We start from the raw sequence: 17,907 nt of genomic DNA on the forward strand, positions 1-17,907 counted from the left end.
AGATGAGGCAATGACAAAAGAACATAAACCCTCTTTCCTACAAAATGACTTTTTATTTATTCACCTTTTCAGTAGTAGCTCAAGGCTCGGTATTTCTTTGTCCTCGGAGGGCTTACAATCTAAGTTTGTCCCCAAGGCGACAGAGAGTTAAGTGACTTTGAGCCCAGGCTTCCCCAGTTTTAACCTAGGCTGCTGCTACTGGTCTCAATAGCCTTTTTCTTGTCACATGTAAAGGAAAGCCAGCTTATATGCCACTTCTGTGGACCATCACAAGAGGGGAGGAGCTGATGTGTAAGGCTTAGCTGTGCAGAGTCTTGAATATACTTTAGTAGGAATAAATGAAGGGTGATCAAGGCCCACTTTTATTGTTACTGTTGCAAAAGCCACTTTATCTCCAGCATCATCATTACTTCCTCCAACTAAGAATTGTCTGTGTGTATTCTATGCTTCTTTGAATTCGATCCCCATTTTTTCTCTACCACCTCTATTGAGTGTCTTGTTGCATGCCCAGCTGCCCTTCTGTGAAGAATTATTTCCTTGTGATACTTCATTGTCCTAGAATGTCTTTTCCAGTGAATTGGGAAATAAAATCACAGTTGGCTAAGTTTAGAGAGGAACAGTCAAGCGTGTTCTTATGTTAACCCATGCTAATGTTTTCTCCCACAGGTATACCATTGTCTTTATATACTATGCATTTTGCTTGGTATTAATGATGCTGCTTCGACCGCTTCTGGTGAAGAAGATTGCCTGTGGCTTGGGAAAGTCAGATCGATTTAAAAGCATCTATGCAGCACTTTATTTCTTCCCCATTCTAACGTTGCTTCAGGCAGTAGGAGGCGGTCTGCTGTGTAAGTTAGAAAAAACTGTGAACGTTGGGTTCCATTAGGAAACATTTCTGATGATGGTGTCATTTCAGTTGAGTGGCTTCCTTTTCTTTCCTTTGTTCAGTTTTTTTTCTTCTCTCAATACATATATAATTTGTTTTACCTCTTTTTGAACCTGGTAGTGTTTTTTTTTCTCCCCCTTCTCCTTTTTAGGCTCCTAGCTCAGATACAAATTTGCCTTCACTAGCCTACAGCAGTACAACCCTGAATCTCTGCATTTTAGATCTAGCCTTTAGGAGTCATTATTGTGCAGGATACATGCTTAAACAATTAGGGAACACATTTTAACTATAAGGATAATTAAGCAATGGAAGTTACTGAGGGAAGTAGTGTAATTTCTATCATTGAAATTTAGACTAACATCTGTCTGGGATGTCTCATTTAAGGCCCAATAGGATAGGTTTCTCTTCCATCAGTTTTTCTTCCATCTTGGCCTTTCTATAATTCTGTAGTACATTTCAGTAACATATTTTCTCCTTTAGGCAGAAAGTTTTGAAACTACCAGCATTATGCTAGTGCTGCAACACGAAATAAGCTCAGAAAACAAATGTGCTTTTCTAATAAGTTACTTATAAATGAGCCTAAACAATCACATGTAATTGTTAATGAAACCTTGAAAACTGCACTTCCTCTCAATATGGCCAAAATCCACGTTATTTTAAGCTGTGGGAAAAGCAGTAGCAAAGTCTTCTGGTATCTTTGGACCGATGGCCCCTGTCAGCCTGAATTTCCAAAGAAAAACACATGCAGTTTTCCTTTGAAAAAGCTTGCCACCCATAGATCTTTAACCTCCTCATCCACTTTCAGAATTGCTCCCAGTATGTTACCTTTATAAAATGGCTTGCTGGACAACTTATTAAAAATTACCCTCTTTGTGTATACTATTCTCTCCAGATAAATGTATGAACAGTTGCTCATATTAATTGAGATCTTGATATGCTTTAATTTCAGATTATGCCTTCCCATATATTATACTTGTATTATCTTTGGTTACTTTGGCTGTGTACATGTCTGCTTCTGAAATAGAGGTAGGACGAGCACCTTTTAATTCATTTTTAATGGCATTTTCTTGGGTAATGTGAATAGATAACTGCAAACTACCACATCTTATTGTTATATCTGCGTATATATATTGCTTTACTTCAGTGGCTCCTAAAATGTTGTGGGGGGGGGGGGGGGGGTGTGAAGCCAGTCATTTTCAGGATATCCATAATTAGCATACTGTATTATATAGTGTGTACTATTGTTTGAATGTTTTTTACTGCTGTAATTGCTTATTGCCTGAGCTCCTAGGCTACATATTTCCTCTCAGGCCCACCCCTATCCGACAGTGTTAGTCCTGCCTCTGCTGGTGAGGAAGCCCAAGCCCCACCAGCTGAAGAGATCTGCCTAGGTAGTGAGCAAATCAGCGGCATACTTCTGTTGCCAATACCTACACCAGCACTCCCACGCATTCTGAGCTCAACACAAACTAAGCATGCAAAGGAATGCCAGCGTCAGCAGCTGGAGCATGCCGCCAATTGGCTCACTGCTCAGGCACCATGGAGCTTGTGCCTCTTACCTCTTCATCTGGTGGGCATCCCCCGCCAGCCAGCCACAATTTTGTAGGGGGTCTTAACATATGCCGTGGCTCCCCTGTGAGTTTGTTGCAGTGCACCAGGGTGCCACAGTACAGAGTTTGGGAACTGCTGGCCTATGTCCAGGTTATTCTTGCTGTAGTCATCTTGGGTGAATTTCTTAAAAAAAAAAAAAAAAAAGTGGTAAATAAATCCCAACAAAATGAATTTTATTTATTTAATATTCATAATAAAGTTGCGTCTAATATAGGTGGTACATACAAATGTTTTATGCATATTTATGTGGATATCTTGAAAACAGGATTTGATTGGCTTAGGGTCTCTCAGGACAGCTGCTGCTTACCAGTTTTACTGTAAATCATTTCTAAATATAGTTGTTTTGGAGTCCCACATTTTAACGTATATTCTGGTTTTTTTTTTCCTTTTTCCTTTCAAGTCCTTCAAGGATCTTCTTGTACGGAAGAAAAGGCTCATTGTTCTCTTTAGCCACTGGTTGCTTCATGCTTATGGGATTATCTCCATTTCCCGAGTGGAGAAACTGGAACGGGATTTGCCTCTCCTAGCCTTGGTACCCACCCCTGCCCTCTTTTACTTGCTTACAGCCAAGTTTACTGAACCTTCAAGAATCCTTTCAGAAGGAGCAAATGGACATTAAATATACCTCTCTTCTCAACAGTGCAACAAAGCACAGCCAGTAAAATGAGCTGCATAACTCAGCAAGTTGCTATATTCTTTACTTTTTCTTATTGTTGAAACAGATGCTGTCACAACTTGTAAGATGGAAATTGAAAATCACTGACAACTGTGATCCACTTTGTAATGTTCTGACTAGTCTGTAAGTCAATTCTGTTGGGTCAGTTTATTATGAGCTGCTGCAGAATTTATTTTGACATTTGTATGGTGCCTAAATCTGGGTACTCTATACAAACAAACACGCAAGTATAATGGATGCTACTCTGAACTGCTTGTAGTCTGAGCAGGAACCTGAGACCCAAGAAAACGAAGAGGCCTCGGCCCCTTATTACCAGAGTGAAGACCTGACTATGGGTCTCCATATTCTCAAGCCATGCCTCTTTTTATTTCAGTATCACTGTTGCTGTACTGCAATGCAAACAATTGTCAGCTCATGTAATACAATTCAAACTTTCAGTATTTCATTTTAAAAAGTGTTCAAAATACCAGACATGATTAAAGTAAAGTAATATAAAACAAAGTTAATTAGAGCTACATCTTATCTTTTGTTTTCATTTCCATGTAGGAAAGGTTTTAGGGGTCCTTTTACCAGACTGCAGGAAAAGGGGCCCTGCGCTAGCAGTGGGGGCCGTTTTTCCCTGTGCACCACGCCGCAGGTAAAAAGCCCCCAGACACACATGGCCATGCAGTAAGAGAACTCTTACCATGTGGCCATGTGATGGGGAGCGCTTACTGCCACCCACTGCGGTGGCGATAAGGGCTCCTGCACTAAGTGAGCAGCGATGCCCGGTTATCGCCATTTGCGGGGGGTTTCTTTTTCCCCGGGAAATTGTGCGCACTTGGGGCAGGATTACTGTCAGCGGCCACGTTGGGTTTACTGCTGCTCTGTAACAGGGCCCCTGAGGTAGGTACCGCATGTTAATGCGTGCTGCTTACTCCCCCCATCCATTCCAAGTGTGTGTGACACTATAGGTAGACCTTGGCCATATGCCCGCCATTCTACCACACTCCATGGTTCAGCATCTCCCCTTTCTTTCCTTAACCCCTGCGCTCCATGTCCACTATCCAGCTTCTCTTCTCTTTCTTTCCTTCTACTGGACCTGCATTGCCCTCCCTCTTCTAGAATCGAAGGGACAAGTGGATTAAGTGCCAGTATTGTCTTTAAGTATAGGTGCATGCTTGAGCGCTGCCATTTCCCAGTCCTCCTCCAACACAGGACTTCCTTTCAGAGGGGGAGTAGGATGCAGCAGTGCTTGAGTGCCACCCTGTGGATAAATGCCGGATGCTGGTTCCCTTTGGCTCAGAAAGAGGGAGTGTGGTGGTGGCAGTAGAGGGAAGGGAAAGGGATGGACAGGAAGTGCTGCAGAACATTAGTAGAAAAAGTATTTTTTTTTTGGGGGGGGGAGGGGGGGTTCTAGGGAAAATATAACTGGCTTGACAGCTTTTTTTTTTACTAATCACAACAATAGTTTCAAATCTGTGGGGTTGTCTGTGTTGTAAATTTTTGCACAACAAGCCTTATTGTCTTGGATGTGATTGAACTTTAGTCTTCCTTCTGAAAACTTAAGTACAAAACAACACAGCATAAAGTGAAGGGTAAGGCATTGTTGAATGTTTGCAAAAATCAATGACTTGCATACACTCAAAATGGCTGTATCTACAATATAATATACATGATTGTGGCGGTTACGTTAATCCTCAGAATTCTACCACATAGTCATTTTCTCCATCCTTACATGACTTTCTCCCTTCCATGAAATGTTTTTGAATTTGGATTCTTTAAGAAGAGATTATTTGATGGACCATGTTAATAGGTATTGCAATATTTATTATTTTATAATATGTATATAGCTGAAAAAGTAATTGTGTACATTTTTCTAATAGCTGTAACAATATATTCTCAAATAAAAAACATTTTTTTTAGCCTTTTTCATTTTTAATTTTGCACACCTGCATTTATTTAGCAAATTTCTTGCTTGTCAGTAGATGCTCAAAGGGAATGATGTACTAACCCACTGAAATTTCTATGGGCTACCATCTGTTTTCAGCAAACGTTTGCTAAAATACAAATTAACTTCATAAAAATCTTTTGCCACAAACTTTGTTTTGAGAGAGATGAAAAATTATCTGCTTTTTGAATTTAAGGAGCTGCTTTTCATAATAGTGGATTATAGCAGCTCATTTAAAAACATTCTCAATTATGTTTTTGCAAGTAGCACTCGGTATGCAAACATTTACTTCTGGCAAAAGGCAAATCTGCAGAGTTATTTTATAAAAGGGTCTTCATGCAAAAAGCATGGAAATGCCAAAAGTCTGTGGTGTTTTTCACATTCTTTTGTGTGAAGACACTTTGTATGAAATAACTTCACACTCTGGTCTATACGATTAAGTCATTCAAACAAGTTGTTATGACAATAAAACATTTAACAAAAACATACATTCAACTTTTATCTGCTGTCTTACTACATTACTAAAACTTACCAAACACAACAAAGCGTTTAATATAAAGTACAATAATATAACGTAAGAACTAATACAGAAACAAATCTAATAAGTCATTCCCCTTATAAGTCCACCCACTGACCAAAAGATTAACTATGAAATTTCAAAAAGCCATAGCCTTCAAATTCTATGTCAATCCAGATGTTGCCGTACTAAAACATATTAGTAATGCCATAGGTGAAAACAGGACAGTAAGGTAAAGGAGAAAAGCAGAAGAATTCACTACTAATCAAAGTATTAGTGCGGTACTTGAGGATCTTCTTTTTTTCTCCAATCAATGCAATTTAAGACTAAGAAAATGTGGTAAAGGGATACAGAAATTGTTCCAGTTGTATTGGATGCCGCCATCCTGATTACAAAGAATGTCCAAGCACAGCTGGATATGCTGCCTATGCATATTACACTTATGAACTTCAGAAGGAAAGCTCCATTAGCAAATGTTAAGCTAATTAACCCATTTGGAGACACTGCCCCCAAGAGACACATTACAGAAATAGAATCTGATAAGCTAAAGCTAAAACAAAGTAACAATCTTTTATGATCATTAAATGCTTCCTTAAATGGAATAGTTTTAACTAACTTCCTAAAGTGTACATATAGTCAGATGTTATCCTAGGTTGTAATGGCAAGTGCTTCCATAAATGTGACTCTTCAAATCTAAAAGCACACTGCCTAGTAATCAGTGTGTCTCCTTTAATACATGATCAAATAAAATGAACTCAATTGGTCTTTCAGAGGGATCGTGCACCATTCAGTAGGCAATTTTAGAAACCTTAGGTGCCATTTACACATATCAAGCAGACATATATATATATGAAACAGTAGGTATGATAATTTCAGAAAAGGTTCTACCTGTATGTGCAGATGGCAGCACACAGGTTTTTAAACATAGAGAAAGGATGTCCGTTCCAGTTATTCCTCCCAAGAATACATGTAAGCCATGTTTTATAACAGCAGTATATGTATACCTTGGCACTTCTACTTGTTGGCATTTACAGTAGCTCAAAGTCACATATGAGCCCTGACTAACCTTTGGGACCTGGAGCTCGGAGGGGTGTTTTGACGGTGGAAATGTGTTCACCTTTTTATCAAATTCACATCCCCTGGGACAAAATGTGACTTTTTGGGGATAATTTTAAAACAGGGTGCCAAGGTGTAGAGGGCAAGAAGGTGCTTATTTGGCCCAATTTTACAAAGACATTATATGCCTGTGTCTTTATAAAATACTAGCACAAATTCTGAAGACAGAGGTGTATTTTCAAAGCACACTTACAAAGTGCCATGGTTACTATGGAATTTTGTAAGTCTAAGGGGTCCTTTTACTAAGGCACGCTGAAAAATGGCTTGCCGGTAGTATAGGCGTGGGTTTTGGGTGCGCGCTGATCCATTTTTTTAGCACGCCTAAAAAGGCTTTTTTTTGGCTGAAAATGGACGCGCGGCAAAATGAAAATTGCCACGCATCCATTTTGGGTTTCAGACCTTACCACCGGCCATTGACCTAGTGGTAAAGACTCATGCGGTAACCGGGCGGTAATGACCTACACGTACCAAATGCCACTTGGCGCACGTCCATTACATGCAACTGAAAATAAAAGATTTTTTCAGATGCACGTATCGGATACGCGTCAAAATGAAATTACTGCAAAAACCACACCGTAGTCAGGCGGTAACTGCATTTTGGTGCACGTAGATGCTTACGCGGCTTAGGAAAATGGCCCCTAAGGGCATCTTTTACAAAGCTGCATTAGCAGTTTTAGTGTGTGCTAATGATTAGCACATGCTAAAAACGCTAGCACACTTTTGTAAAAGGACTCCTAAGTGCTTTGAAAATATACCTGCATGTAACTTTGTATGGCTGTGCTCTGAAAATACACCTCATAGTGTAGTTTTAAGGTGCAGACATTATTATGCTAGCGCAAAAGCGGTGCTATACAAATATTGAACTGACTGACAATGTTTGCATGCGGAACGCTGCCAGTTGGTTCAACGTTTGTATTGCACCTCCTCGTTCACTTCAATGTGAATGGTATTGTTTCTTCCTTCTTTGCTATTTTCATTGTACTGTTTATGTCAAGGCACACCAACTGAAACACGGCTATGTTATGTCCTTTGACTATAGGACTGTAGTAGTCTGGAAGCAATAAAGAAGCCCTATATTATTGTGCTTGGACTTCCTCATTTTTTTCAGTACCTCACTTTTTTGTTTTTTTCTTTGCTTGCGTTCGTGAGGTTCTGAGTTCTCTGTGTTTGTTTTTAGGGTGCAAAGCACCATTTGCAAAATTCTTCACATCTTAGTTTTTTTTGTCTCCCTATGTTAGTGCATTATTTCCTCTTACAGCCTTCATAAATTATGAAAGGAACCGTGGATTGAACTTAGCTGTTACCAGTGTAATAATTCTAGCATTGGAATAATCCTCTTCTGCGTGTCCAGATCAGCGCTTGTCTAAATTCCTGCATTCTGTACCAGCTGCAGACTTTCTAGGAAGGTTACTAGACAGAGCATTACAGTAATCTTACAAGATTTTTCCTTTCAAAAAAATAAAGTTGCCAAATACCTAATTATAACCTAATGCCCTGACAGAACAGCTCTAAACCCAACCTTTTTTTCTATGTTTATACCTAAGTTATGAACTTGTTTCTTTAGAGCCATAGTCTTATCATGCATTTCCAGTGTCTCCACTTTAAATATGTCCTGAAAATCGTAGTCTTTCAGCAAGATGTGTTGATTTCACTGAGCTTCATCTGTTATTTCTGTACCATAAAATAAAAATAAAGAATTTGTAAACATTAAACTATATCATATTAAAATGAACAAGTAAGCTTTGTGTAGCAATTCTATGTTTATAGCAGCACTTACATGTATATATTGCATACACATGTAAATGCAGGTCTTAGAATGTGGTTATTTAATGTGCAAAATTGTCAAGGATGCACAGATTCAAAGGGGATGAGTTAAGGGTGGTCTAGAAAAATATACATATTTCTCATTTTCTAAAGGGAAGTACATATATATTTTTCAAAATGTCCCTGTTGCCATTTACGCCTGCTCCGAGACAGGTTTACATGTCAGTTGCTTGCTCCTTTGGGCCTGAGTTTTCTACTAGTGATTGAAGGGGCAACTGTGCTAATCTTTGAGTTGTTGAATACTACCTCAAAAATTCAAAAGTAGTATCATGTCACTTAGGGCCCTGTTTACTAAGGTGTGCTAGTGTTTTTCATGCATGCTAATGCTAGAGACACCATATGGGTGTTTCTAGCATTAGTGCATGCTAAAAACGCTAGCACGCCTACAGCATAGCTTAGTAAACAGGACCCTTAGCTCCTTAATTGGCAACTCTTGGATGTGTAGTTTTATGAATCCGCATTTACATGTAGAAGTGTTGGCAAATATGTGTGCGTGTTGCAAGATTGGTGATTTACACATGTAGCTGCTGGAACTTACACATGTTAAACTATGAGTGATGATGCTTTTTTTTAGAATCTGTAGGTTTGTGAAATTGATGTTTCTACGGTATGTTTTGGCAAATAAGTTTGCCAGCATCCTATTTTGTAAAAAGGCTCAGTGTTCAGCAGAGCCTTTTAGAAAATATTTGGAGAACTGTGAACATCTTGACCTGGACATACCAGTTCCTACCTAGGCATCCTATGCAAAATGGAACTTCTCATACTTAGCTCCTCTCTATTAATATTCTATACTGTATGGTTCTGCACATGTATAATAGAGTACCTATGTGAAAAGCCCAAAAAGGCACCTGTTTGACAAAAGTATGTTGTCTGTGTGCTTATAAGCCCAGAAGTACACAATGGCTCATGCACAATTTATACTTAAAGTGTCAATGCATGTACAAGTGTCTTTTATAAAATATGCATATACATTGCAACTCCATCTGAACCATACCCCCCACCAATGCCTATCCACGGTACCCATATAAGTAAGCACCACCTTTGGCATGCAAGTTTAAAGGGGTATATTTGATCATTTTGCCCACTTAACTGTACGGTCCACTTTTTTTTTTTAATGCTTCTGAAATAATACAAATAGAGTGAAGGCAGCATTAAGGCAGTTTTCAAACAAATTTGCCAAGGTAATTAAATGGTACCCTGAGTAATTTCCACGGGCTAAAAACTTCCCTTCACTTAATACACACATGGGTACATTTGTATTGGTAGCCTTCTGGACTTTTCCAGCCCACATTTTCACATGGAAAGTCTTTTTATAGAACATTGTCCGTATGCACTTGTGGTGTGTTAGTACCGAATGCTCTTGTGTACATTCAGTGAGTTCCTCCTCCAACCTGCTCTGCCCATTAGTATGTCACATTATCTCACCCCTCCCAGGTCACTTCTTGGAGCCAATGGCTAAGAGGCTGTCTTGCAGAGCTCAGTTCTCTCCTCATCCCAAGTTCAGCAATTTGGTAGAGCACAGATCTGCCCCTGGCTTACATCCTCCCTCCCTTGGCTGGAGCTGCCTTTCAAAGCTCATGCCCTCAGTCTCTTCCCATTGACTGGTTCTTATTCACAGTCTTAGTACTGACTGGCTTGATGATGCTGCTAGTGATAATTGAAGCTGCCAGGGAAAGCTCACTCAAGCACGGACCAAGATTAAACAGAGAGAAGTCTAAACTCTGGCCATTTTTCAGACACAATGGATATCCTAAGGTCTGGACATTAACACAAACCACTTTTTTCTGCAGTCCTGAAAACATAACAGACATTTTGAAACCCCAGCCTCCTGAATCCGTAGAATAGCTGACAGGGCCCTAGGTATGCGCTTAGATTGCCTGTGCATTAAATCAAACCCAGGCTATGGTAATCAAAATCTATATTTGGGGTCACTGAGTATTGTTAAAGTCATAGGTCATATCAAGTTTCCAGACTACTGCATTCAGATTTAAATAACATTTAGCCCTATGTTCATAACATGAGGTGTAGTGCCCACAGCACACCTCCACTTTCAGGAGCATTACAATGGAATGTAAAGGTAGAGGGTTTTATGTGGACCATTGCATTGGATTCACATGTTTCTTAACACATATTTATGGAGAGCCGTATTGAAGAACAAAACATTTCATCATGAGATGTATTCACACTGCCAAGTAACCTGAACTCGACTATGTATCATGTACAGCACTTGTGGATGTCTACATGAATCTTCAGTTTTTATTTATACACCTATATATACACCTAGGTTTAATCTCTAAAATAACTGTAATTTAATAGATACCTATATCAGACCAAACAGTTATAATACAAATTCTCCTTTATTTTCAAATATTTTAATCCGTTTAACAAATACTTAAATACCCCAGATCATTCAACTGCATTCACACACTCTTCCATATACCTATTCCCACTAATACATCAATAACTAGCTGCCATAAAACACATCTGAGCAGCTTACCACCCTCAGCTGTACTGTGGTAAGCAAAACTCTTTTTTATGGGACCACCTTAAGAATCACAACACTTCCCTCCTGTGATCTGAATCTTTACATGTCCTTTATGATCCAGGATTGTCATCCACTTTCCTTATGCAAAGGCGTCTTTCATGCAGAGAGTGTCTTTCAAGTCCTTAAATCTTTAAATTCATGATAATATCAAAGTCCTTGCACATCTTCTGTTCAGATGGGTAGCAGTAGTTAGACCATTTATTTATGGGAAATGTGTATACTGAACTTAGAAGGTGCTAAGTACATTTGGAGGTATATTTTAAAAGCACTTAGACTTACAAACTTACATGAAGGGGCATTTTCACTATGATGTCTGTTGGACTTTGGACATTTTGTGCTAAACGTCTCATATCCGAATAGCAAATATAACCATTTTCAAAAAAAAGTCTATCTTTTCTTTTTAGAAAATACCATTTTGAACAAGGTTTTGTGCATTCTGCGTTTACCTTTTTAGGCCAGTTAAAAAAAAACAACGCACAAAATCAAGCCATTGGAATGTAGGAGGGGGGCCAGCATTTTTAGTAGACTGGTCCCTCAGAATAGCCATACTGGGTCAGACCAGTGGTTCATCTAACCCAGTATCCTGTTTCTAACAGTGGCCAGTCCAGTTCACAAGTACCTGGCAGAAACCAAAATAGTAGCAGCATTCCATGCTACCAACCCCAGAGCAAGCAATTGCATCCCCATGTCTGTCTTCATAGCAAACTGTGGACATTTCCTTCAGGAAGTTGTCCAAGACTTTTTAAAACCCAGATATGCTAACTGCTTTTACTACACCTTCTGGCAAGAGTTCCAGAACTTAACTATTTTTTGAGCTAAAAAATATTTCCTCCTATTTGTTTTAAAAGTCAAGAAACAAAGCATAAAAAAATATATATATATTCATTTTTTCTTTATAAAATTTCCTGGCTTCTAAAACTTTTGGGTATAGTCTAACTTACACATATTTTGCTACCCTGGAATTACTTATGATTTGTGCTATCCTTACCAAACTTGTAAAGTAACAAAGATCCCAAGGTGTGCTGAAAAGTTATGGACTAAAGGTGATCCCTAGGTTGATGTTATTTAACGAAAATTCACATTTATTTTATGGAAGAAAAAGCATGCAGAAACTCTAAAAATGTGACAAAAGCAGAAAGAATACCATATTAGCTTGCTGAAAACAAAATTGTTAAAGAAAAAATAAAGTTTTTGCCTATCAAAGATATAAACAATACTTCTAGTAGAATAATCAATTGTTTTAGGATGCAGTTGTCAATATTCAGCTAGCAGCTGTCAGCGTTTTTAAAAAAATGCTGACCATCACCGGCTACATTAGCCCAGATATTCAATGCTGGGCCATGTCTGGGAACCAGCATCGAATACTTGGCTCTCACTGGACATATGCTAGCTCCAGAGAGTTATGCAGAGCCCAGTTAATATTCAGCCAGGACCAGCTTAAGGGGATATCAGGTCCCCTCCTCCTCCCCTCCAAATTTGATCCTTCTTCTGGTCTTACTCCCAGGAATAGAGGTCCACCAAAATGTCCAGCCCCCACTCGCTCCTGTCCATGTTAGTTTGAATCACAAAATTGCTTCCAGGACCTTCGGCAGCAGACTTGCAAGGCTGCTGTGGGAAGTCTTGCAACCATTGCAACAGAGCAGCAGCTGAGGTCAGGAACAAGTAGGTTCATTCCTGCCCCTAAAGACACCACTAGACCACCAGGCCTTCTTAAGGTAGACCCAAAGAGGGCCTATTTGTGGGTTGGGGGTGGAGGGAGAGTGATTTTTGGGTTTCAGCTGAAAATGCACAGGCATTTTTGGCTGAAACCTGAACCCAGATTTTGGTCTGAGTGCCAAATCTGAAACTGAAATTTGGTCGGACTCTGGGGGGGGGGGGGTCTCCTCTGTGTGTTAAAATGTATTATGCTGAAAATATTTACCATCAACCCAGAGCCAGAGTTTTATTGGCTTTAGTAACGTGAGATTCTTTATGAACAAAGTGATATTAGCCAATCGGCAACAACATCCTATCTACATACTTTGCATGCATGCCCAATTCAGAACAAGTTCTCACCTGCATGCTAAAAGGCTTTAATGTACAAGCTATGGGCTAGATTCTATATATGATGTAAAAAAAAAATCAGCACTGAAAACAGCACTATTCTATAAGCTGTGCTTAAAAGTAGGCAGGATTTATGGTGTATTAGAGACTGAATTGCCCATTTACTGTTGGTTCTTTTGAAAACTGAATAAAGAAACTTTAACATAAAGTTAGGCACGATTTATAGAATAGCACTTACACTCAGGAATCGCACCTAACTTTAGGTGCAGCCATTTGCACCAACTGAAACATGGTGCAAATGTATGCACCTTCATTAGGTGCACAGCCCTGTCATTCTATAAAAATGCGTGTTAATTTTAGGAATGCCCCCGTTCTGCCCATGACTCTATTTCCATACCCCCTTTTTCAAATTGAGCATCAAATTCAAATAAATTTAATGAGTACCAATAATTGCTTGTTAAGAAGCCAATAATTGGCACTAATTAGCTTGTTATTTAATTTATGCACGTAAATTGGGCGCAGGCCCAAATTTGCGCATGCAATTTTGGGCGACTTTTATAGAATTAGGGGGTATGTGTGAGCAGTTTTTTTAGTTGCTTTTTTCAGTAGTGTTTCCATAAAAGTTAAAAGACTTTTAAGAATACTGAAGAAGAGGAACCATTTTAAGATATTTTTCCTTCATTTAGCTGAAATTAGAGTTGGGAGCATGGCAACAAAAATGGTTGCCTACTGACCTGACATGGCAGGTCCTTTAGCTGCAATGTTATGTCCTAAAGAAGTTCTAATTATGCTCTATGCAAGTTCAGAAAGAGACAAATACAAAGTAAGAGAAAGCATTGTGACATACCCAGCTTAATGTTTGCTTTTCTTTCTAAAACTGAGCTCAGTCTATCACATTTTTCCTGCATTTTATCACTAAAATCTCCAATCTTCTCCTTTCGTTCCTGAATGTTTCTTATTAGTTCTTTCATTGCATCTAATGTCTCCTGGTCACGCTCTGAAAAATCCTACAAGCAGCAAATGGATAAAGTCAACATTTTATAATTTCATGCTTACATTTCACCTTTAATATTTAATAATGATGCTATTTTTCTGAAGCCAGGCAATACAGCTTACCTTATGGACAGCACGGTCCTCTTCCCACCCAAGCAGGAGACATTCTAAAAAAAAATCAGCATCAATAAATCATAGTTAAAATATATAGCCATTCAGATATTTTGTCCAGCCACATTCATGCTGCACAGTGTGACTTTCTACCAGAAAAATCAATCTGTCAATAAAATTAACTAGTTCAGAATCTCTTGGTCCATAAAAGTCTGCCACATAGCTGGATTAAAGGATTGCCTGTTATGAAGTCTGAATATTATCTACTTAGTAATACAGTATTTTGCCAGTTGTATATGGAATGTTTTCATTTTGAGAACTATATTAATGTGAATACAACCAGCATTTTAAAACACCATAGTGTTCCTTTCAATCTTCATCACCATAAGATTATTTTTCTTGAAATGCAAGATAAATATAATAGGGTAGATATTCAGCTGGCAGTGGTCAGGATGTTGCTGACCACTGTTGGTGTTATCCCAGAAATTCAAAGCTGGGCCATGTTCGGGCTCTGGCACTGAATTTCTGGGTATACGAAGGTGGCAAAAACATAGCTGGTTGAGGTTTTTTTTTGTTTTACACTAAAGATTAATGCATATTATCTGCATCAGGGCCCATAGGAATAAAATGGGTCCTGTGGCAGATATCATGAGCTAATCTTCAGTAAAAGACTCCTTAAGGGGTCCCTTTACAAAGCTGCAGTAAAAAGTGGCCTACAGTAGTGTGGGTGTATCTTTTTGTCACTTACTGGGCCACTTTTTTCGTGGCTGGGAAAAAGGCCATTTTTTTAGTGGCCTGGGAAATGGGTGTGTGTGCAAAAATTAAAACTAGCGTGTGCCTATTTACAACCTGAGCCCTTACCGCCAGCCATTGACATAGCAGTAAGGGCTCATGTGCTACCCACGCAGTAACCATGCAGCGTATGCCAATGTGGCCGCGCTGCCAATTACCGATGGGAATGCCCTCCCATGGTAGAAAATAGAAAAATATTTTCTACCGTGGGATTTGGTGCGTGCCAAACTCAGAATTACTGCTGGGAACACATGCTACCCAGGTGGTAGTGACAATTTGGTACACACTACCCATGCGTTAGCCCTCCCACGGCTTTGTAAAAGGGCCCCTAAGTGCGATATTCAGCACTTAACTGGCCAAGAGCTGACTCCACCCTTGGAATGCCCTGAACATAGCCAGTTTTAGCTTGGGCGCTAACCGGACATTTTCAGCAGAACTATTCCCTGGATTCTCTCTCTCTCTACATATATCACTTTAAGTTTCATGTGCAAATTTGGGCGCACGCCCAATTTGTGTGTGCAACTTAACTGAATAACAAGCTAATTAGTGCTAATTGGCATCCTAATAAGCCATTATTAGCACTAATTGGACTTAATTAGCAGTCAAATACCTAAATTTTACATGAGTCCAAAAAGGGGGCGTGGAAATGGACGGATTGAGAACGTTCCTAGAACTTACGCACATAGTTATAGAATAAGGGGGATAATCACCCAATTTAGGAGCAACGAACTGCCTATGTTTCACTTGATGCAAATGGCTGTGCCTAAACTTAGGCACAATTCCTGGGCATAAGCGCTATTCTATAAACTGCGCCCAACTTTTATGTGTGGTTTATAGGCATCATATACAGAATATTTTAGGCATCATATACAGAATCTAGCCCTATACAGTTAAGTGCCACTGAATATGTCCAGTTAGCCACAGATAAGCAACTTAAATGGTCAGGAACCATTTCTGGCCATTTAAATCACTTTGAATATTGACCCTCAACATTTCCAGAAAATACCACACATCACTTAACACTCACCACTAAAGGTTTTCAGTTCCTTCTGAATTTTTGTAATTGCTGTCATGTGTCTTTTAGCTTCCTTGAATTCTTCTGAAATGTTCTCTCTCATCTGTACACTGCACTGACAAAGGAATCATTGCAAGTACTTAAAACACTTTTGTACATGATGCATAAAGGGAAGGCACATACAGAAGTTTCTTCAGATTCATGCATATGAAGCAACACAGATGCACACATGTCCCAGAAAGCAGATTTCTCTAATTTTTTCTGGAACTTCTTGCAATTCTTTTAAACTTTTATTTTACAGATACAATTAAATCTTATCCATATAAAGTGCCTTGAAAAAGTCTTCACAACATTCTGTTCTCTAAAAAAAAATACAGTTCAAAATGCATTAATGTGGACTTTGCCTCACTGATCTACACAACATACATTATAATTTCAATGTGAAAGAACAATTATAGAAATATTCAAAAAGCAATCAATAAGAAAACAAAGTGTCTTGAATGCATGATTCTCATACTCCCCTGACTCTATACTTGGTGGAAGCTCTTTGCTATAACAACAGCCAAGATTCATTTAAGGTAAGTGTCTATGAACGCCGCACAGCAGGATTGTGAAGTTTTTCCCTGTTCTTCTTGGTGGAATAGCTCAAGTTCTTTTAAGCTTCCTGGGGAAGATCTGCAGACTTCCAGTCTTCAAGTCTTGCCACAGATTCTCTATTGGATTCAGGTCTAGGTTTTGCTTGGGCCACTTAAAACATTCACATTTTTCTTACTGAGTCACTCAATTCGATTACTGTATCTTTTGTATCACGGTTTAACTGTTTCTCAGTTAAGGAGATTACAAATGACTGAAAACACATCCATCAAGCTGTTGTTTTGTAAAAAGAAATTTGATCATGTTACTCCTCTTTTTCAAATTGAGTACTGGATTCCAGTGATGTACCAGATCCCATTTAAGATACTTATTGTTGTCCACCAGGTTTATTATATTAGTCTTTCTTGGGGGGGGGGGGGGGGGCAGGGGCGGCGCTAGAGAGCGGCAACTGAATGAACGCATGATTAAGAGGCTCCTCACTTCCCTGGATTAAAAATCATTTTTCAACATTTTATTTTGAAAGGAAAACTCACCAACTATAATTCTTCTTTTTGTAGTTTATGGCTGCTAGTAAGCAAACTAAAATTGAAGCAGCATTTGTCATGGGCTCCAGCTCTAAGCAAACGAAAAAGGACCCTCCATCACCAGACAAAACTACAAGAGATAAATCGGACAACACCAATTCACGCATGGTAATAATGGAGCAATTAAACTCCATTGCTGGTATGCTTTCTGAGAATTCCTCTGATGTAAAATACAAAAAATCGGATGTTGCCCAAATAAATACTCGTCTTGAAGCATTTGAAGGTAGAATTGAGCAGTTGGAACAGTGGGTAACTCGTGGAAGACCAGGTCCTTGTGTTTCAGCGAGCTTCCAAGGTGATGCAAGAAATTCAACTCGCCATAGAAGATGCAGGGAACAGACAGCATCGCAACAATATTCACGTGCTTGGTCTCCCAGAAAAATTGGAATGTGAGAATCCAATTACATTTCTTGAAGAATTCATACCAAAACGTTTTAGACTCTTGTTTCAATATCCCTTCGAGATAGAAAGAGCCCATAGAGTCCCATCGGGTTCATTCAATGGCGGGAAAACACCGCGGCCTCTTATGAAAATTCTGAGATTCCCACAAGTTGTTTAAATTTTGCAAGTAGCCAAAACACAGCACGATATTAAATAGAATGGTCACCAACTACATTTTCTTCCACACTTTACTAAAAATACTGTGAACATCCGCAAAAAAATTCTCAGT

At 39.1% G+C, this 17,907-nt stretch overlaps 2 protein-coding genes across 3 annotated transcripts in view; one reads left to right on the forward strand and one right to left on the reverse strand.

Annotated features, from left to right (window-relative positions):
* JKAMP (JNK1/MAPK8 associated membrane protein) overlaps window positions 1–3,764 on the forward strand; it is a 30,033-nt gene extending 26,269 nt beyond the window's left edge. For both annotated transcript variants that reach the window (XM_030213943.1, XM_030213942.1), the window contains 3 exons: window positions 667–848; window positions 1,836–1,912; window positions 2,898–3,764. In XM_030213943.1, coding sequence (XP_030069803.1) covers window positions 667–848; window positions 1,836–1,912; window positions 2,898–3,116 — 478 coding nt within the window. In that variant the 3' untranslated portion in view covers window positions 3,117–3,764. The remainder of the gene's footprint in view (window positions 1–666; window positions 849–1,835; window positions 1,913–2,897) is intronic.
* Window positions 3,765–7,434: 3,670 nt separating this feature from the next.
* Window positions 7,435–17,907, reverse strand: part of LOC115477917 (myosin heavy chain, non-muscle-like) — a 172,094-nt gene continuing 161,621 nt past the window's right edge. Inside the window, exons 17-20 of the mRNA XM_030215053.1 lie at window positions 16,072–16,174; window positions 14,265–14,308; window positions 13,996–14,155; window positions 7,435–8,407 (exon numbers count right to left, since the gene is read on the reverse strand). Coding sequence (XP_030070913.1) covers window positions 8,385–8,407; window positions 13,996–14,155; window positions 14,265–14,308; window positions 16,072–16,174 — 330 coding nt within the window. The 3' untranslated portion in view covers window positions 7,435–8,384. The remainder of the gene's footprint in view (window positions 8,408–13,995; window positions 14,156–14,264; window positions 14,309–16,071; window positions 16,175–17,907) is intronic.

Source organism: Microcaecilia unicolor, chromosome 9 (assembly GCF_901765095.1).
Source record: "Microcaecilia unicolor chromosome 9, aMicUni1.1, whole genome shotgun sequence".
Classification (NCBI taxonomy): domain Eukaryota; kingdom Metazoa; phylum Chordata; class Amphibia; order Gymnophiona; family Siphonopidae; genus Microcaecilia; species Microcaecilia unicolor.